Source organism: Tinamus guttatus, unplaced genomic scaffold, assembly GCF_059628265.1.
Source record: "Tinamus guttatus ecotype Peru unplaced genomic scaffold, ASM5962826v1 Tinamus_guttatus_pri_ptg000327l, whole genome shotgun sequence".
NCBI lineage: Eukaryota > Metazoa > Chordata > Aves > Tinamiformes > Tinamidae > Tinamus > Tinamus guttatus.
The window spans coordinates 768640-782038 of NW_028288861.1; the positions used below are offsets into that span (position 1 = coordinate 768640).

The 13399-nt window shown below is 48.3% G+C and overlaps 1 protein-coding gene across 1 annotated transcript in view; it reads right to left on the reverse strand.

Moving 5' to 3' along the window:
• SPRED1 (sprouty related EVH1 domain containing 1) overlaps positions 1 to 7670 on the reverse strand; it is a 59625-nt gene extending 51955 nt beyond the window's left edge. The window contains exon 1 of the mRNA XM_088529389.1: positions 7531 to 7670. Coding sequence (XP_088385515.1) covers positions 7531 to 7559 — 29 coding nt within the window. The 5' untranslated portion in view covers positions 7560 to 7670. The remainder of the gene's footprint in view (positions 1 to 7530) is intronic.
• Between the last annotated feature and the right edge of the window lie 5729 nt (positions 7671 to 13399).

Genomic DNA, 13399 nt, shown 5'->3' on the forward strand with positions numbered 1-13399 from the left:
AGTATGACCCCGTTCCTGAAGGAACAAATAGCACCACATGGAATTGTGGACTTAGCTGCAATCTGCCTAGGCTTCTCCATACAGCAGAGGTCAGTAACTGTGAGCTGTCCGATACACCAGGTGTATGTGTAACATCAGCACGACTCCTCACAGCCGGGGCCGGTACCCCCGAGGAGGAACCAAAACCAAGGCGAGTTGGACACGCACCCGCACAACCCCTCACTGCTCCTGCAAACCGCTGCCACGCTGCGCTGCAAAGAGGAGGAGAAGAATAATCCCGTTTTCAGGTAAGGATGAAACAAACAAACCAAAACACAAATCAAGCTCAGCAGAAGAGATATAATAAACAGCAAAAACAGCACATAGCAACACTGGACAGAATGACGACAACACGACTGAAACCTGAAATATCCCACAGCTGAAGTTTGAAAACTAAACACTAAAATTAGGGAACGAGAGCAGAATCCAGGTGATCTGAACACCTGTCTGTCTCTGCCCCACTATCAAAATCACCAAAATTCCTCACCCTTGGGCACACACATTAGAACCACACAGCGATCTCCAGTGTGAAGCTGGAAAATTGTTGAGCACTGAATTTTACATTTCCCCTTCTCTTTGCACACTCCTCCTATCCACTACCCAATCACTGCTTATAATCATAGCAAAATTCAACTGAAAGAGAGAGGAAAACCACCTCTTCGCTCCCTGTATGACTGGAGTCATGAAAACACCTCAGCTCCACGGCGGGTAGGACCCGTCCTCGGAACGGGACCTGTCCTCTGAACGGGACCTGTCCTCTGAACGTCACTGCGGGTAGGACCCGTCCCCTGGACGTCACGGCGGGTAGGACCCATCCTCTGGACGGGACCCGTCCCCTGGACATCACGGCGGAGCTGCAGGGAGGCCACCCCGCCAGGAGGGACTTTCTCCTGGCCCTGCAGGGAGCTCAGGCCGAGCGGCAGCCCCGGACACGGCTGCCTGTGTCCATGGCCGGGACCCACACAGGAACGGGGCTCGTACGGTTTCGGCAATTTCCTGTTTTATTAATGAAATTCTTGATTTTTCTTTCACTGCACTTAAATATTCACGGCATTTGGCTTTCCCAAAAGCGAAACAAGTCGGTTTCAGTTTTGCTCTGACAAACTTCAGTAACTGTCACAACTTGTCAGTCCCAGTCAAACAAAACAGTAATTGTCAACAGCTGTCAAACCATCTCGGGGTAGACCTATTTATTCGGGCCTGTTTTCATGAAGTTATTTTTAAAAAATAGGAAAGGACAACTCTTTCCATAGGATTTAACGAAGTCTGCTTTTACAAACTGGCATGGAGGCAAAGCAAAGGTTTATGCCACTTCTGTAAATGTTCTGAGCAGGTGAAATGTTTCTTCAAAGTAGAGGTACTGATTACAGGCCCTCGTCTGCCCCTCCAGAAACCTACACATGGCAACAGCCACATTTTTCAAACACAGCAATGACTACACCTCGAAAGGGCCACCTTGACCACCTTGTTTTAAAATGTGGTTTATATGTTATGACATCCCACGACTGGGAAATTGCTGTGCAGCACATATTAGAAACATCACATCTGCTTATTAGTATATCAGTCAGCAATGCAGGAAAAAAAAACTACATAAGTTTCTATGACATTTTCTGTCTTTTAGTTTATTTTCACAAGATATCGATTTATTATAGAGAAAAAAAAATGCTTATGCTCCCCTGGTAGGTACAGCTGCATTTATGATTATATTGGCAACAATTTATTTTACTTTGCCCACCTTATTTGGAGCAATGGGATTGTTATTACAGTCTGTTACTATACATAGCAAGACTGTAAGTACTGAATTGGAGCCTTTAAAAATAAATAAATAAAATAAGAAACATTGAAAAGATGTGAGAACACATGCAAATAAAACATTTGCTTATTCTTACCCGTAAACGTCGTTCAGAACTACCATGGTTTTAAAGACTGATTTTTAGCACAGGTGTTTCTCAAGGAGGATGGGCACCGTGTTTACTTATATGCTACCACCAAGGACACGATGAACAAAATGAGCAGCACTGAATGCAGGAAGGAGCAACACCCAGCAGATTTTACCAGATCCCAGGCTAACCACCAGCAAAACAAACCAAACCCAAACCCAAAAAAATCTCTTCTCCTCTCATAAAATGCAGGAAAGTGTAATAAAACTATTTATTGCCTTAAGTCTACAATTACTTGTTAATATAGCAAACTGGAAGAACATCCAGTCCTCTTCCTTCCCTAATAAAACAATATGAAGAATATAAAACAATATAAAGAATCTTTCTGCTGAATACCACTATGGGTTAGAATACACCTAATAAAGTCTCCAAATGTATAAAAAATGTTTCAAATGCTTCTCTCTTCTTAAAGAAAAAATTACTGAATTATCATCTGGAATATAGATACCACACTAATGCCAACAACTAAATAAATACTTCACAACTAGAAGGGTTTTCAGAAGAAAGAGCATATATTTTCAAGTGGAAAAAATAACAAAGCAGGTTTTATATTCTGAGGAACCATGACAATTGCATTTAAATTTTGTTTACAAGCAAATCCAGTAGTTCAGTAACTGGCCATCACGTTGTACTAGTTAAAATGTATTCACTTAAGGGTTTTTACACATTGGAATGGAGAGAGAGAAATAAAGGAGACCAATGCAGTTCATTCTTAGCACGTGCATGAAGCGCGGGGGCCAGGCAGCCCCACGGCAGCCCCACGGCAGCCCCACGGCAGCCCCACGCGGCTCCCTGCGCGCGGCCGCGGAGGCTCCGTTCAGGGCAGGAAGGAGCCCGTCCGCCCACGGAGCCACGCGGGGAAGGATGGGGCGCCAGGGGCTCCAGCTCCGTCACCCTTCTGGAGTCGGCAGCATAAGGCACGAGAAGAAGCGAGAAAAGGAAGGGAAACATCCCCTTATCTGCCTTTTCGCCTTGCATCAATATTCTGAAAAGACTTTCTTGTTTCCAGTGTTTATCGATACGGATGATCCTTCCAGGTATGCACAGCAGGGGCTGAAAAAACACCTTAAAAAAAAAAAGGAAAAAAAGAAAAAAAAAAGCACTAGTGTTTACCAAAAAAAATACAAGGGATGTTTGATCCTGGGATTTCTGATTCTGTTAAGGATCATTCCTTTTGAGAAATGCCCTCACTTTTGAAGCACACATTGACATTCTCACTTCCATTTTATCAGTTCAAGCACATTACACTTAAACTAACAGATGCTGAAAACCCTCCTCCATTTTCCATGATCCCTGGCTCCAGTGTGCTGAAACACGCAGGCAGGCAGCCTTTTCCTGCAGGATCACGCGCAGCAGGGAATGCTGCTCAGGCAAATGCTTTTTTTTTTTTTTTTTTTTTTCCCCTTTTTAATTTCTGACTTCCAGACTGCCTAACATGCAAATGTTGCAAATTCAGCATCACCATCAAAATATTATTGAGACACAGAGCCAAGAAACAGCAAGGACAGGTCATAAAACTGAAAAATTCCCCAGGCAGGACCCCTAAACTAAGAGTCCCTCAAAAAGGAGTATCAGAGAGATATCAGAACTGCAAATAATTTCATATCATTGATTAGAAGGAATTTTTTTTGGTAATGTAAAAAGTAATTGTTTTTCACTTGTTTATTTCACAAAATCCTTAAAAGATTGAAATCTATATGTCCTAAACAACAGAAAATAATACCCTGCTGAAATATGTTTCAATTCCCTCCAAACTCCTAAAAGGAAATGAGTTGGCTTTGCTTCCTGGGTTTTTAAAGCTCCTCTTTTAGTCCTACAAATATATTAATACAAGAAATTCCAAACACAATTGGAGTACAAATTTGTGAATCTTCAAGAAAGACACACACACACAATAAATATTCTTTAAAATTTAATTCAGCCTATTTGAAATCAAAATTTGACAATGCTTGTAACTTTATAATCTAGAAGTTAAGGCACATGAGTGTATCCTAAATGTTTCTTTAATCTCTTAAATTATCTAGAAAAAAAATACTATGATTATGTAGCAAAAATAATCCCTGCGTGACAGCCTGATTCTGTAGAAACTCAGTACGCAAAATAACTCAAGCTGTTCCTCGTGAGCACATTCACCAAAGGAGCGTGAGCTCTGGGAGCGGGGGAATGGGCCACGGGGCTCCTGCTCCTCCAGGAGCCACTCGGGCTCCATCCTACCCCTGCGGCCAGTGATCCCGCTCATTAGGGACCACACGGCACAACATGGACGGCCTGACCCAAGGCTGAAATTCAGATGTGAAACCTGCCACCAAGGCAGCATTTTATTTTTTAGATACAGTATTTGCCAAGCTGCAGGTTTTGACATTCATACATGAAGTTCCAATAACACTGAAGTGACACAGGTGCTGACATACCCTACTAGTTCCTCTGTTTAAAAACTAGCAGTAATTGTGAGCACCACCTGGGGTTTTACTGCACCAGCCATGTTAAACTGCCAGGGATATGTATCGGGAGAGGTAGAGAGATATTCTTATTTAACTAAGGGCTAACCAGGGAAAGCATACAGCAAAATCTTCACAGGAAGAATCACAAACCACCAACAAAGAAAACCCATCCACGGCAGTAAGAATCCTGTAGGGCTGCTTTTCATCCGTTCGTGCTGAAAATAATCCTGGGCAGAAGCTTAATGCAGCTTTTTAATTGATCTTTCCCACCTCACATTACACTTAAAAAGACAATGAAAATTTAACATTATTAACTGAGGTCGCCCTCGAAACAGCAGAAATCTTCATGTTACTCCATAAAAGGAAGTTTTACAGAATAACACTCAATTACCAGAATATTCCTGGTTGCTACAATGATACAAAATGTCTTGCAGAGTACCCGTATTCACCCTTCTCCGATGAGAGATTTGTTAATGAATTCAAGGCCATTTATAATATCAGACACTGAGGAAGTTACACACACGGATCTTTAAATATAATTTATCTCATTATATAGAACTTCCTAGTCTCCCCAACATTTTATTTGGATTTTTAATCATATTTCCCAATCCTTTCAAGTTGCATTCCTTTGTGCTTTGTGCAAAATCCACCTAACAGGAAAAACAATTCTATCACTGCCAAAAACGCTGTCAAAACAGCAAAGGAAACTGAGAAGATAAATATTGTCTTATTTTTTTCTGTTAGAGCTGCTTTTGATATTCTAACAACCAAAGGAAAAGGAAAAAAGAAAAAAAAAACACTACAGAGGAAGAAGTACTGACATCAATGGCGCTCTGCAGGGTTATATATTTATAGCTCTGTACAAAACACAGGATTATCTCCCACTGAATATTGTGGGGTGAGCTTCCCTTCGCTGTTCTAAGCAAAGGCTAAAAACCCTGCAGGTCTCCCCCTTACCCACAGGAAGGGCAAAACCTCCATGCCAAACAGCACAGGATTAAGGATAACCCCAGTATTCCCAGGCAAAGAATATTCCTGTTTTCACACTGCAAAACGGTTACATCAAGCAGTTATTTGTCTGCTTTAGTGACCCTCCATCACCAAGTAAAACTCAGTATTCTTAAGCAATCATTCCAAAATTAATGCATTGACCTTTAAAGAGTTTAAGCCGCATTCAAATATCTGTCACTTATCCTGCGCTAAAAGATTTCTTCAGCCACAGCACAGGTCGAACAGAAATGACGGTGCCTGATCTGCCAGAAGATTCTCAAAGAAAACAGACAAAAAATGATTTCATTGACAATTTCCATCCACGTAGCTGCCTCGCGCAGTAGCTGTGTTTCATAAGCAGCAGCATTCAGAGGTATTCCTGGGTATGCCTGACTTGATAACCATGAAATCTGTTTTCCATATATGATTTACTTCAGTGCCAGGCTCCTATCCTGCCTGTGCTGCTTAACATGGCTCCATAAAACGTGTATCGCCGCAAAGCGACCAGCACCGAGGCTGCCTGCACATTAGCTACTTTGTTTTTCATTATTTTATTTTGGGCCAGCGTTGCTAGAATATCTTTCCCTTACACGTTCTGAACAAAACCTCTGCATGCTTGAAACGTCAGGCGGTGTCAGGAAGAGGCATTTCTGAATCAACGCTCCTTTACATTGAAGAGGAACACAAACAAATAAAAGGGGGGGGGAAGAAGAAAAAAGAAACGGGGCGCCCCCCCCCGCCCCCGCCGGGGCCCTCCCCGCGCGCTCCCGAGGCCCCGCGGCGGCCGCGCGCGCGGCGGGGCCGCTCGGTGCCGGCGGCCGCGCTGCCTGTGAATGGGCAGCCAGGTATTTTATGAATGGAGGCGGTCACGTGCCCGCAGCACCTCCCCGGGCCGCCGCTCCCCGCACGAGCGCGTCCACAAGCGGCGCGGGGCGCGTGCCCGCCGCGCCCGCGCCCCGTCCGCGCCCGCGGCCCCTCCGCGCGCTGCCCGCGCGGGGGCTGCGCCGCCCCGCGCCGCCCCGCGCCGCCCGCCGCTTTTTATGAATGGAGACCGGGCTATGCAAATGAGGGCGATTCACAAAAAAGAAACATGGCGGCGGCGGCGGCTCCGCGGCCGCGGCGCTCGGACGTGCCGAGGCGCGCAGCGTGCGCGCCGCCTGCGCCGCTCCGGCGCGCGGGGCTCCGGGGAGCGGGTGCCTAGGGCGACAGCGCGCCGAAACCAAACACACGGCGTTCCCTTAAAAAAAAAAAAGAAAAAAAAAAGAAAAAAAATATATAAACCCGTTCTTCTTCTCGAGGCCGTTCTTACTCCGGCAGCGCGCCCCTCCTCAAAGCGCTGCTCGCCACCGGGATACGGGACAAAGGGCCCCGCGCTCCCTCCCCGCTGCCACGGGCCGCCTCGGCGCTCGGGGCCGCCGGATCATTCATAAAACAAGTCCGCAAACACCTTCCGCGCAGCGCGCCGCGCTCTGCGGCCATCGGCGCCGGCCGCCTCGGCGCGCCCGGGCTCGCCGCGAATACAACAAGTTCGGAAACTGTCCGTGTCCCTGCCCCTCCACGCCACGGAGGGCTGCGAGGCTGCCTGAAAAATGTTTATCTCCTCCTCCCCGGAATCTATTTTTTCCGGCCGCAGCCGGCGCACAGAGATTCACCCGCGCACGCAGCACGTTCCCCGCTGGAGCCCCTCCAAGGCGGCCGCATTAGACATGCCAAAAGGCTCTCGAACTGACCCCTTCCTCTTAAAAAAATAATGAAATGAAAAGGAAAAAGAAGTCCCAAGTGTTCATTAAAAAAAAAAGGCTTTAGGGTAGGTTTAGGCTGTATTTACACTGACTGACTCATGCAATTAAAATTCAGGAGCAGTTTCCTGCAGGATGAAGCTCCCACACACTAGTTTCCATGTGAAATATCCACCGGCAGAGCCTATCGCCAGGGGCGGCATGTCGGGATAGCGGCTCCGCGACACTCCGCGCCCCGCCGCTACCTGCGCCCGAGCCGCGGCTGCGTCCGCGCCCCCCTGCCCCCCTCGCGCGCAGTGCACGCGCGTGTCCTCCCCCCCCCACACACACCGTTGCACGCGCGCGCGTCCCCCCCGGCGCGCTGCGCACCCGCGCACTTACTCGTTAGTCGCCGCCGCCTCCTCGCTCATTTTCCCGTCACGGCGCTCGGGCGGGCGGGCGCAGCGGCAGCGCGGCGGCCCCGGCGCGGCGAGAACTCACCAGAAACTTCACCATCGTGGGGCCCCGCCGCCGCCTCCGCCGCGCGGCAGCAGCGCGGAGCGGCGCGAGCGGCCGCGGGAGCCCTAGCGGGGCGCGGCGCGGCGGGGCCGCGCGAAGCCTCCGCGCCGCAGGGCGCTGCGCCGCGCGCCGCTCATCGCCCGCCGCCGCCCTCCTTCCCTCGCTCCTTCCTTCCCCGCGGCGGAGCTGAGATTCCCGCGGAGCCCGCGGCCTCCTCGGCGGGGCCGCCCCTGCGCAGCGGCCTCCAGCGTCGCCGCGCGCTGCGGCGGGAGCGGGCGCCGGGAGCGGAGCGGATCGGGGCGGGGGGAGCGCGGCTGCGTCACGGCCGCTCGGGCGCGGAGGGGAGGGACGGGGCGGGCGCAGCGCCGCGGAGCGGGGCGCGGGGCGCGGAGGGGCGGGGGGAGGCGGCTCCGCTCCCGCCCCGGCCGCAACTCCATTAACCGCCGCCTCCGCGCAGGGAAGCCGGGCGGAAGCGCCGGCCTCGGCCTCCTTCCGCCGCCGCTTGCGCCGAGACCCGCGCCGGGGCCGGGGCCGCGTTCGGGGCTCTCCGGCTCCGCGCGCCACTTTCCTGAAAGTAGTTCCGCGCCGCGGGCGCCCCCGCACGCGCCCCCGCGCGCGGAGGGATACGCGGCCCGCCCGCCGGCCCCGCCGCGCGGGGCAAAGAGTTCGGCGAGCGGCCCCGCGGCCGGGGCGGCCCCTCGGGCGGGCGTCGCTGCCCTCGCGGGGCCCGCGGTGGCCGCAGTGCGCGCGGGCGGGGAGCCCTGGGCACGGCCGGGCTGCGCCCCCGCGGGCTGCGGGGCCCCGCGCGGGAGCGGGGCCACGTTGGCAGCCCCGGAGCGCCCGCGTCGTGCCGGGACGTCGCGCTCGGCCATGTCGTGGCCTGGCCTCGCGTCTCGGCCTCTCGCCGCCCGTCGCACGGGGGCTTTGCCGCCCCAGGGCCGCCCGCGTCCCGGTCCCGGCCATGTCCAGGTGGCTGCACAAGGGCCTCTCTGCCTGCTGTGACCCCATTGCACTTCCCCAGCCCAGTTTCAGCCCTGGCCCAGGGTCTCCTCCCAGCTCCTCAGGTAGCGCAGAGGAGGAGCAGGGGACACGGGACGTCCCTGCCGTCCCGCTGGGACCAGCTGCCCTGCAGGCAGCCGTGTGCCCGGGCCGGGCCGGGCCGTTCCACCCTCGGCCGTCTGCGACGGGGCAGCGCTGCAGTTACCGAGGGTGCTCGTTGGCTGCAGTCGCCGTCTTCACCCAACGTTGAAAGCACTGTTTGTCTTTGGGTCCTGACAGTCATTTCCAGATATTTTTTTTTCCAGAAGATTTCTCCTTTTCTTGATGATGGAAAGCGGTAATAAAATGCTGCAGTGAGCAAACCACGTATAGCTTCTTTTTGTTAGTTTTAAACATAACCTATTTTTATCTTATATAGCATGGAAGGAAGGGCCGGTTCTATTTATAGTTTATGTTTATTGTAATATTTCGATGGGTAGGAATTCCGTGTACAAGGGTCCTGGCGTAGCCATCGTAGTGCACTGCTCCCACACTAACCCGCCTCGAGCAGCGCACCTCTCACACGGGCAATGATAAAGCTTGTCCCCGTAGCCAAAAGGCTTTGGGAGGAATAATTAGTAATTATTTTGTAACAATGTTTTTCTAAAGGACTATTCAAAAAATGGATCTGTTATTCATGGCGTTATTTTCATCTAAATACTAAAAATACACTAGAAACTCAATTTTGTACAAAAATACAACTGACATGAATTAAAATGAGTATTGGAATCATAGGATCCCAAGGAAGTGTTTTAAAACTCAGTTGTCAGGACATAATACTGTTCTACTGAGCCATATAAATTTTTTTAGAGTACTTTCTCTTTGAGGCTGGCAGGTAATGTGATTTCTTGTTAATTTAATCTTTATTTTCTACTATCTGAAAAGTTCGAATTGCTACCTTTCTGTAAGCTAATAATTTATTAAGATAATTTGATTAATAAGATCCAGTACAAGAATGCTCAGGAGCCCACAGGTGGGCACTGCTCTGTTCAGAAGCGACTGAAGGAGCCAGGGAAAAGCATTCACCTGATTATTTTTCTTTGATTCCTTTCATATATTTATTATTAAACTGTTTTTTTTGTTTGCTTGCTTGCTTTCTTTTACATGTGAATAAAATGAACTGTCTTGTAGTGTACCACAAGTTAGGAAGGGCTTCAAATAATCTAAATCTTCTAACCCTAATGTTTTCCAGAATGTCTGTTTTACGAATGGCGTCAGCCCCAAATGGATAATGTGAGGTGCATCCTGTAGTTTTTACTCGACTACATGGAGGAGGAAGGGCTCACTGCTGCTTCGCCCTGCTGGCTCTTCAGCTCCTGCAAACAGTCTCGTGCTGCTCGTTCATATCTAGCAGAGGTCTTGCAAGTAGTTTCTGTCCCTTTATCTGAATGTCAAGAATGAAGAGGATGGAAAATCCGGCTTGGTTGGTGTCTTGATTTTGAATCATAAAATCCCAAATAGTTCTATTTTTTTTGCCTCTTTCTTTGCTGAAAAAAATCAAAGAATACCATCCTGCAATACTAGAGTCCTTTAACCAAGCAGCAGTTGATTTGAGGGACTTCCAGTGCTCTTTCTGGAACAGAGATAAGCAATCAGGTGTTTTTAATGTAAAAGCACATCTGCGTCCTGCCGATGTAGAAATGGACAGGGAACAAGTGACGCCACTCAGAAACCACAGTCAAATGACCACTTCGTGGCCCTTATCTTTCTTAACAAGTTTCACAAACTCAGATGGATTTAAGTATATTTTTAGTGGTTTTCTTTTTCTATTTCTTCCTTCCTTCCTTCCTGCCTTCCTGCCTTCCTTCCTCTTTCTCTCTCTCTCTCTCCCTTCCTCCCTTCCTTTCTCCCTTTCTCCCTTTCTCCCTTTCTTCCTATTGCAATGGACTTTATGATTGAACTGTCTCGAGCTGAAAGCTGGGCTACCTGTATAAGATCTGGAAAAAATACCTGGCAGCGTGAAAGCTTCTGGTGTTTTCACCAGAACGGACAGGTGCTAACATGTACTTACTTTTTGGTGTGAATATAGGGATGGCTCCTCAACTAAAGACAAGACAGAACGGGACGAGCGTGCGCTGGTCAAGAACCACCATTTTACCTTGCTCTTGTTACAGCACTTACTCTAGCTGCACCGTGCGAAGCCCAGGCCGCCGCTTGGCCTGGGCTCTCTGCACAAGCCGGCGGCGGCTCCCACGTGGCGGGGGAGCTCCGAGGTCAGGCTGCGTCATCCCGCTTGGCGCGGCGGCCGCCTCTGCATCCCCGATAGGATCGGCGGGAGCGGAGCAGTGCCATCCAGCCTAGGCGAAATGAACAGTTCTTAGGCCAATTTTTAACTGCTAAATACAGTCATTTTGAAAATTTCCTCCACAAAACAGTAATATTTAGATTCATAAACAGATATTAGTGAAACTTTTTTTTAATTTTTCTCTCACAGAAAAAGGTAGTAGTGTGAATATTCTGCCATTTTGAAGAAAATTATTAGAGATCTTTAGGGAATTTATTTGGTAATAGCTTTCATTCAGAGTCCTAGTGTGCGTTAAACGCTGGGTGGTCATTACACATTTGTTAATAAGGATTTAGCTAAATAGAGCTGATTAAATCTACATTAGTATTTCAGCAAAGTCAGATTTTGTTAAGTTCTAACCAAGAATCCCATTACTGCATAGTGACTGGACAAAAGTAGCTTGTACTATTTGACCCTTCTATCTCAAAAAATGAATTTTAGCCAATCATAACAAGATTAGAATCAAATCTATACACCTAATAAAAATCCTTTTTTAAAAGATGGATCTGACTTAACAGATTAGCAGAATATATACATATTTTTTCCATTATGGATTTGGATTTATGCTGTGTTGAACAAAGCTAGCAATTGCTGCTGTGTGCTTGGGTTGGAGGATGTGGGGAAGGTCTTATGCGTTTTTAGATATATCAGCTGCTTTTGATGTACCTTTGATGTGGCTGACTTGCGTAGTGCTAATCTATGGCATGGGCTGTTTGGTAACTTTACCCCATCCCTTCTGAGCACACTCACAGGCTGTTTTGGGATAAACGTATGCTGCATTTTGAGTCCCTGCATGTAGCGATCAGACTTGACCTCTTTTTTCTTGTCCCAAAAGCAGATAAGGCTGCTACCACGGAAAGGGAGACCATAGCCAGGGCTCCACCAGGCTGCCGAAACTTGTGCTGGCCACAAGGGAGGCCCTGAGGTCAGCACCGCTGCTCTCAGCTTCCTCCCACTCTGTTCCCTTCCCTTGCTTGCACCTTCCTTAGTGGCACGAATATTTGGGTGTTGAGCAACGAACTGAATTGGGAACTTAACCAGGTTAAGAACAGTTTTGGAAATAAAAAAGAATTGGGTCCAGATTTCCTCTGCTCTTCTTGCCTTTCCCTCCACTATAGTCAAAATAGCTGATTAAAAGCCAAGAGTGGTGGATTTACAAAGTAGGCTAGTATTATTTTTCAGGTGTGCCAAGAGGGGAGGCTTTCTATCTCATAGGCTAAATCGCACTGCACACACAGACAAAAAACTTCCAGTGCTCTAAAGCCACTTCCTTTGAAGATCAGTAAAAAAAATCCAGATTTTTTTCATAAATAAAAGGATGAATACATACAAAGTGTATTGACCAAATGTCAATATTCTATGAAGATTACACCAAACATCTTATTCATACTTCTTCTAAATCTAATATCTTTCATGTTTCTTTCATTCTTTTTTTTTTTTTCGGGGGGGGGGAGGGGGAGAGCACTTTGGCCCATCATTATCAATTTTAACCTAGAAAGTCAGGCCCAAGGAATCTCTAAAGGGAAAATCCCCCAATATTCAGAAATTACAGCTGTGCCTTGTGGGCCAGCAGCTGAGGATGACTCTCTGCAGTCATTCTGGTCTATATAAAATAGGAACCATAGAGATATTTCTGTTTCATCTGCAGAAATGTGTTGCCCAGGGGAAACTGTGGTCTCGTGCGCTGAGCACAGAATTACTGCTCAGCACTTCTGGTTCTTTTCCCAGCCCTACCACCCTTCACGTAGAAGCTGTGCTGCGTGGCATGACTGAACGAGAGCTTGCACTACAGTGGAAGACAGCGCAGCCAGGACACTGCGACCAGTTTTATTCACGCTTTTAATTCGTTTCAGAGCACAGCCCTCAGGTTTGTTTAAACCTGCCACTGCAGGGAGTTCAAGTGCACGCTGCTTTTGCAGTAAAATGAAAGAGGAGCATTTCAACAACCACTTAGTACGTCCAGCCACGAGGAAGTAGCTTCTTAAAATCACTCAGTTTCCTTTGGAGGACAATTCTTGCTCCACCCTTGTATTTATCACATCTAAAAGTGAGAATTGAAAAGCCTACCGTTTCCTAAAGGTGCTTCAGAGAGTCAGACAGATATGTGGCTGTGCAGAATTACTTTCCTCCAGGCTTTCCCGTTCCAGTGCAAACAGAAAGAGAATTAATGGATATGCAAGGCCTGAACCGAGTGCTAGCCCAAGCAAAAGCTGCACCTAGTCTTGACTGCAGCAAATACATTACACAGTACAAGGATTGCAATGAGGGAATTTGCCTCGCACTGCTGGGATCACCTAGTTACTCCAGCATCTCCCTTACTATTGCCACCTTAATGAATTTGTTTCATTTTAAAGAATGTTAAAAGCAGAGTTGCTATATTGTATTCATTTCTTTCCTTAAAAATGGACTTGTGCTGCCAAGCGGTGTGGC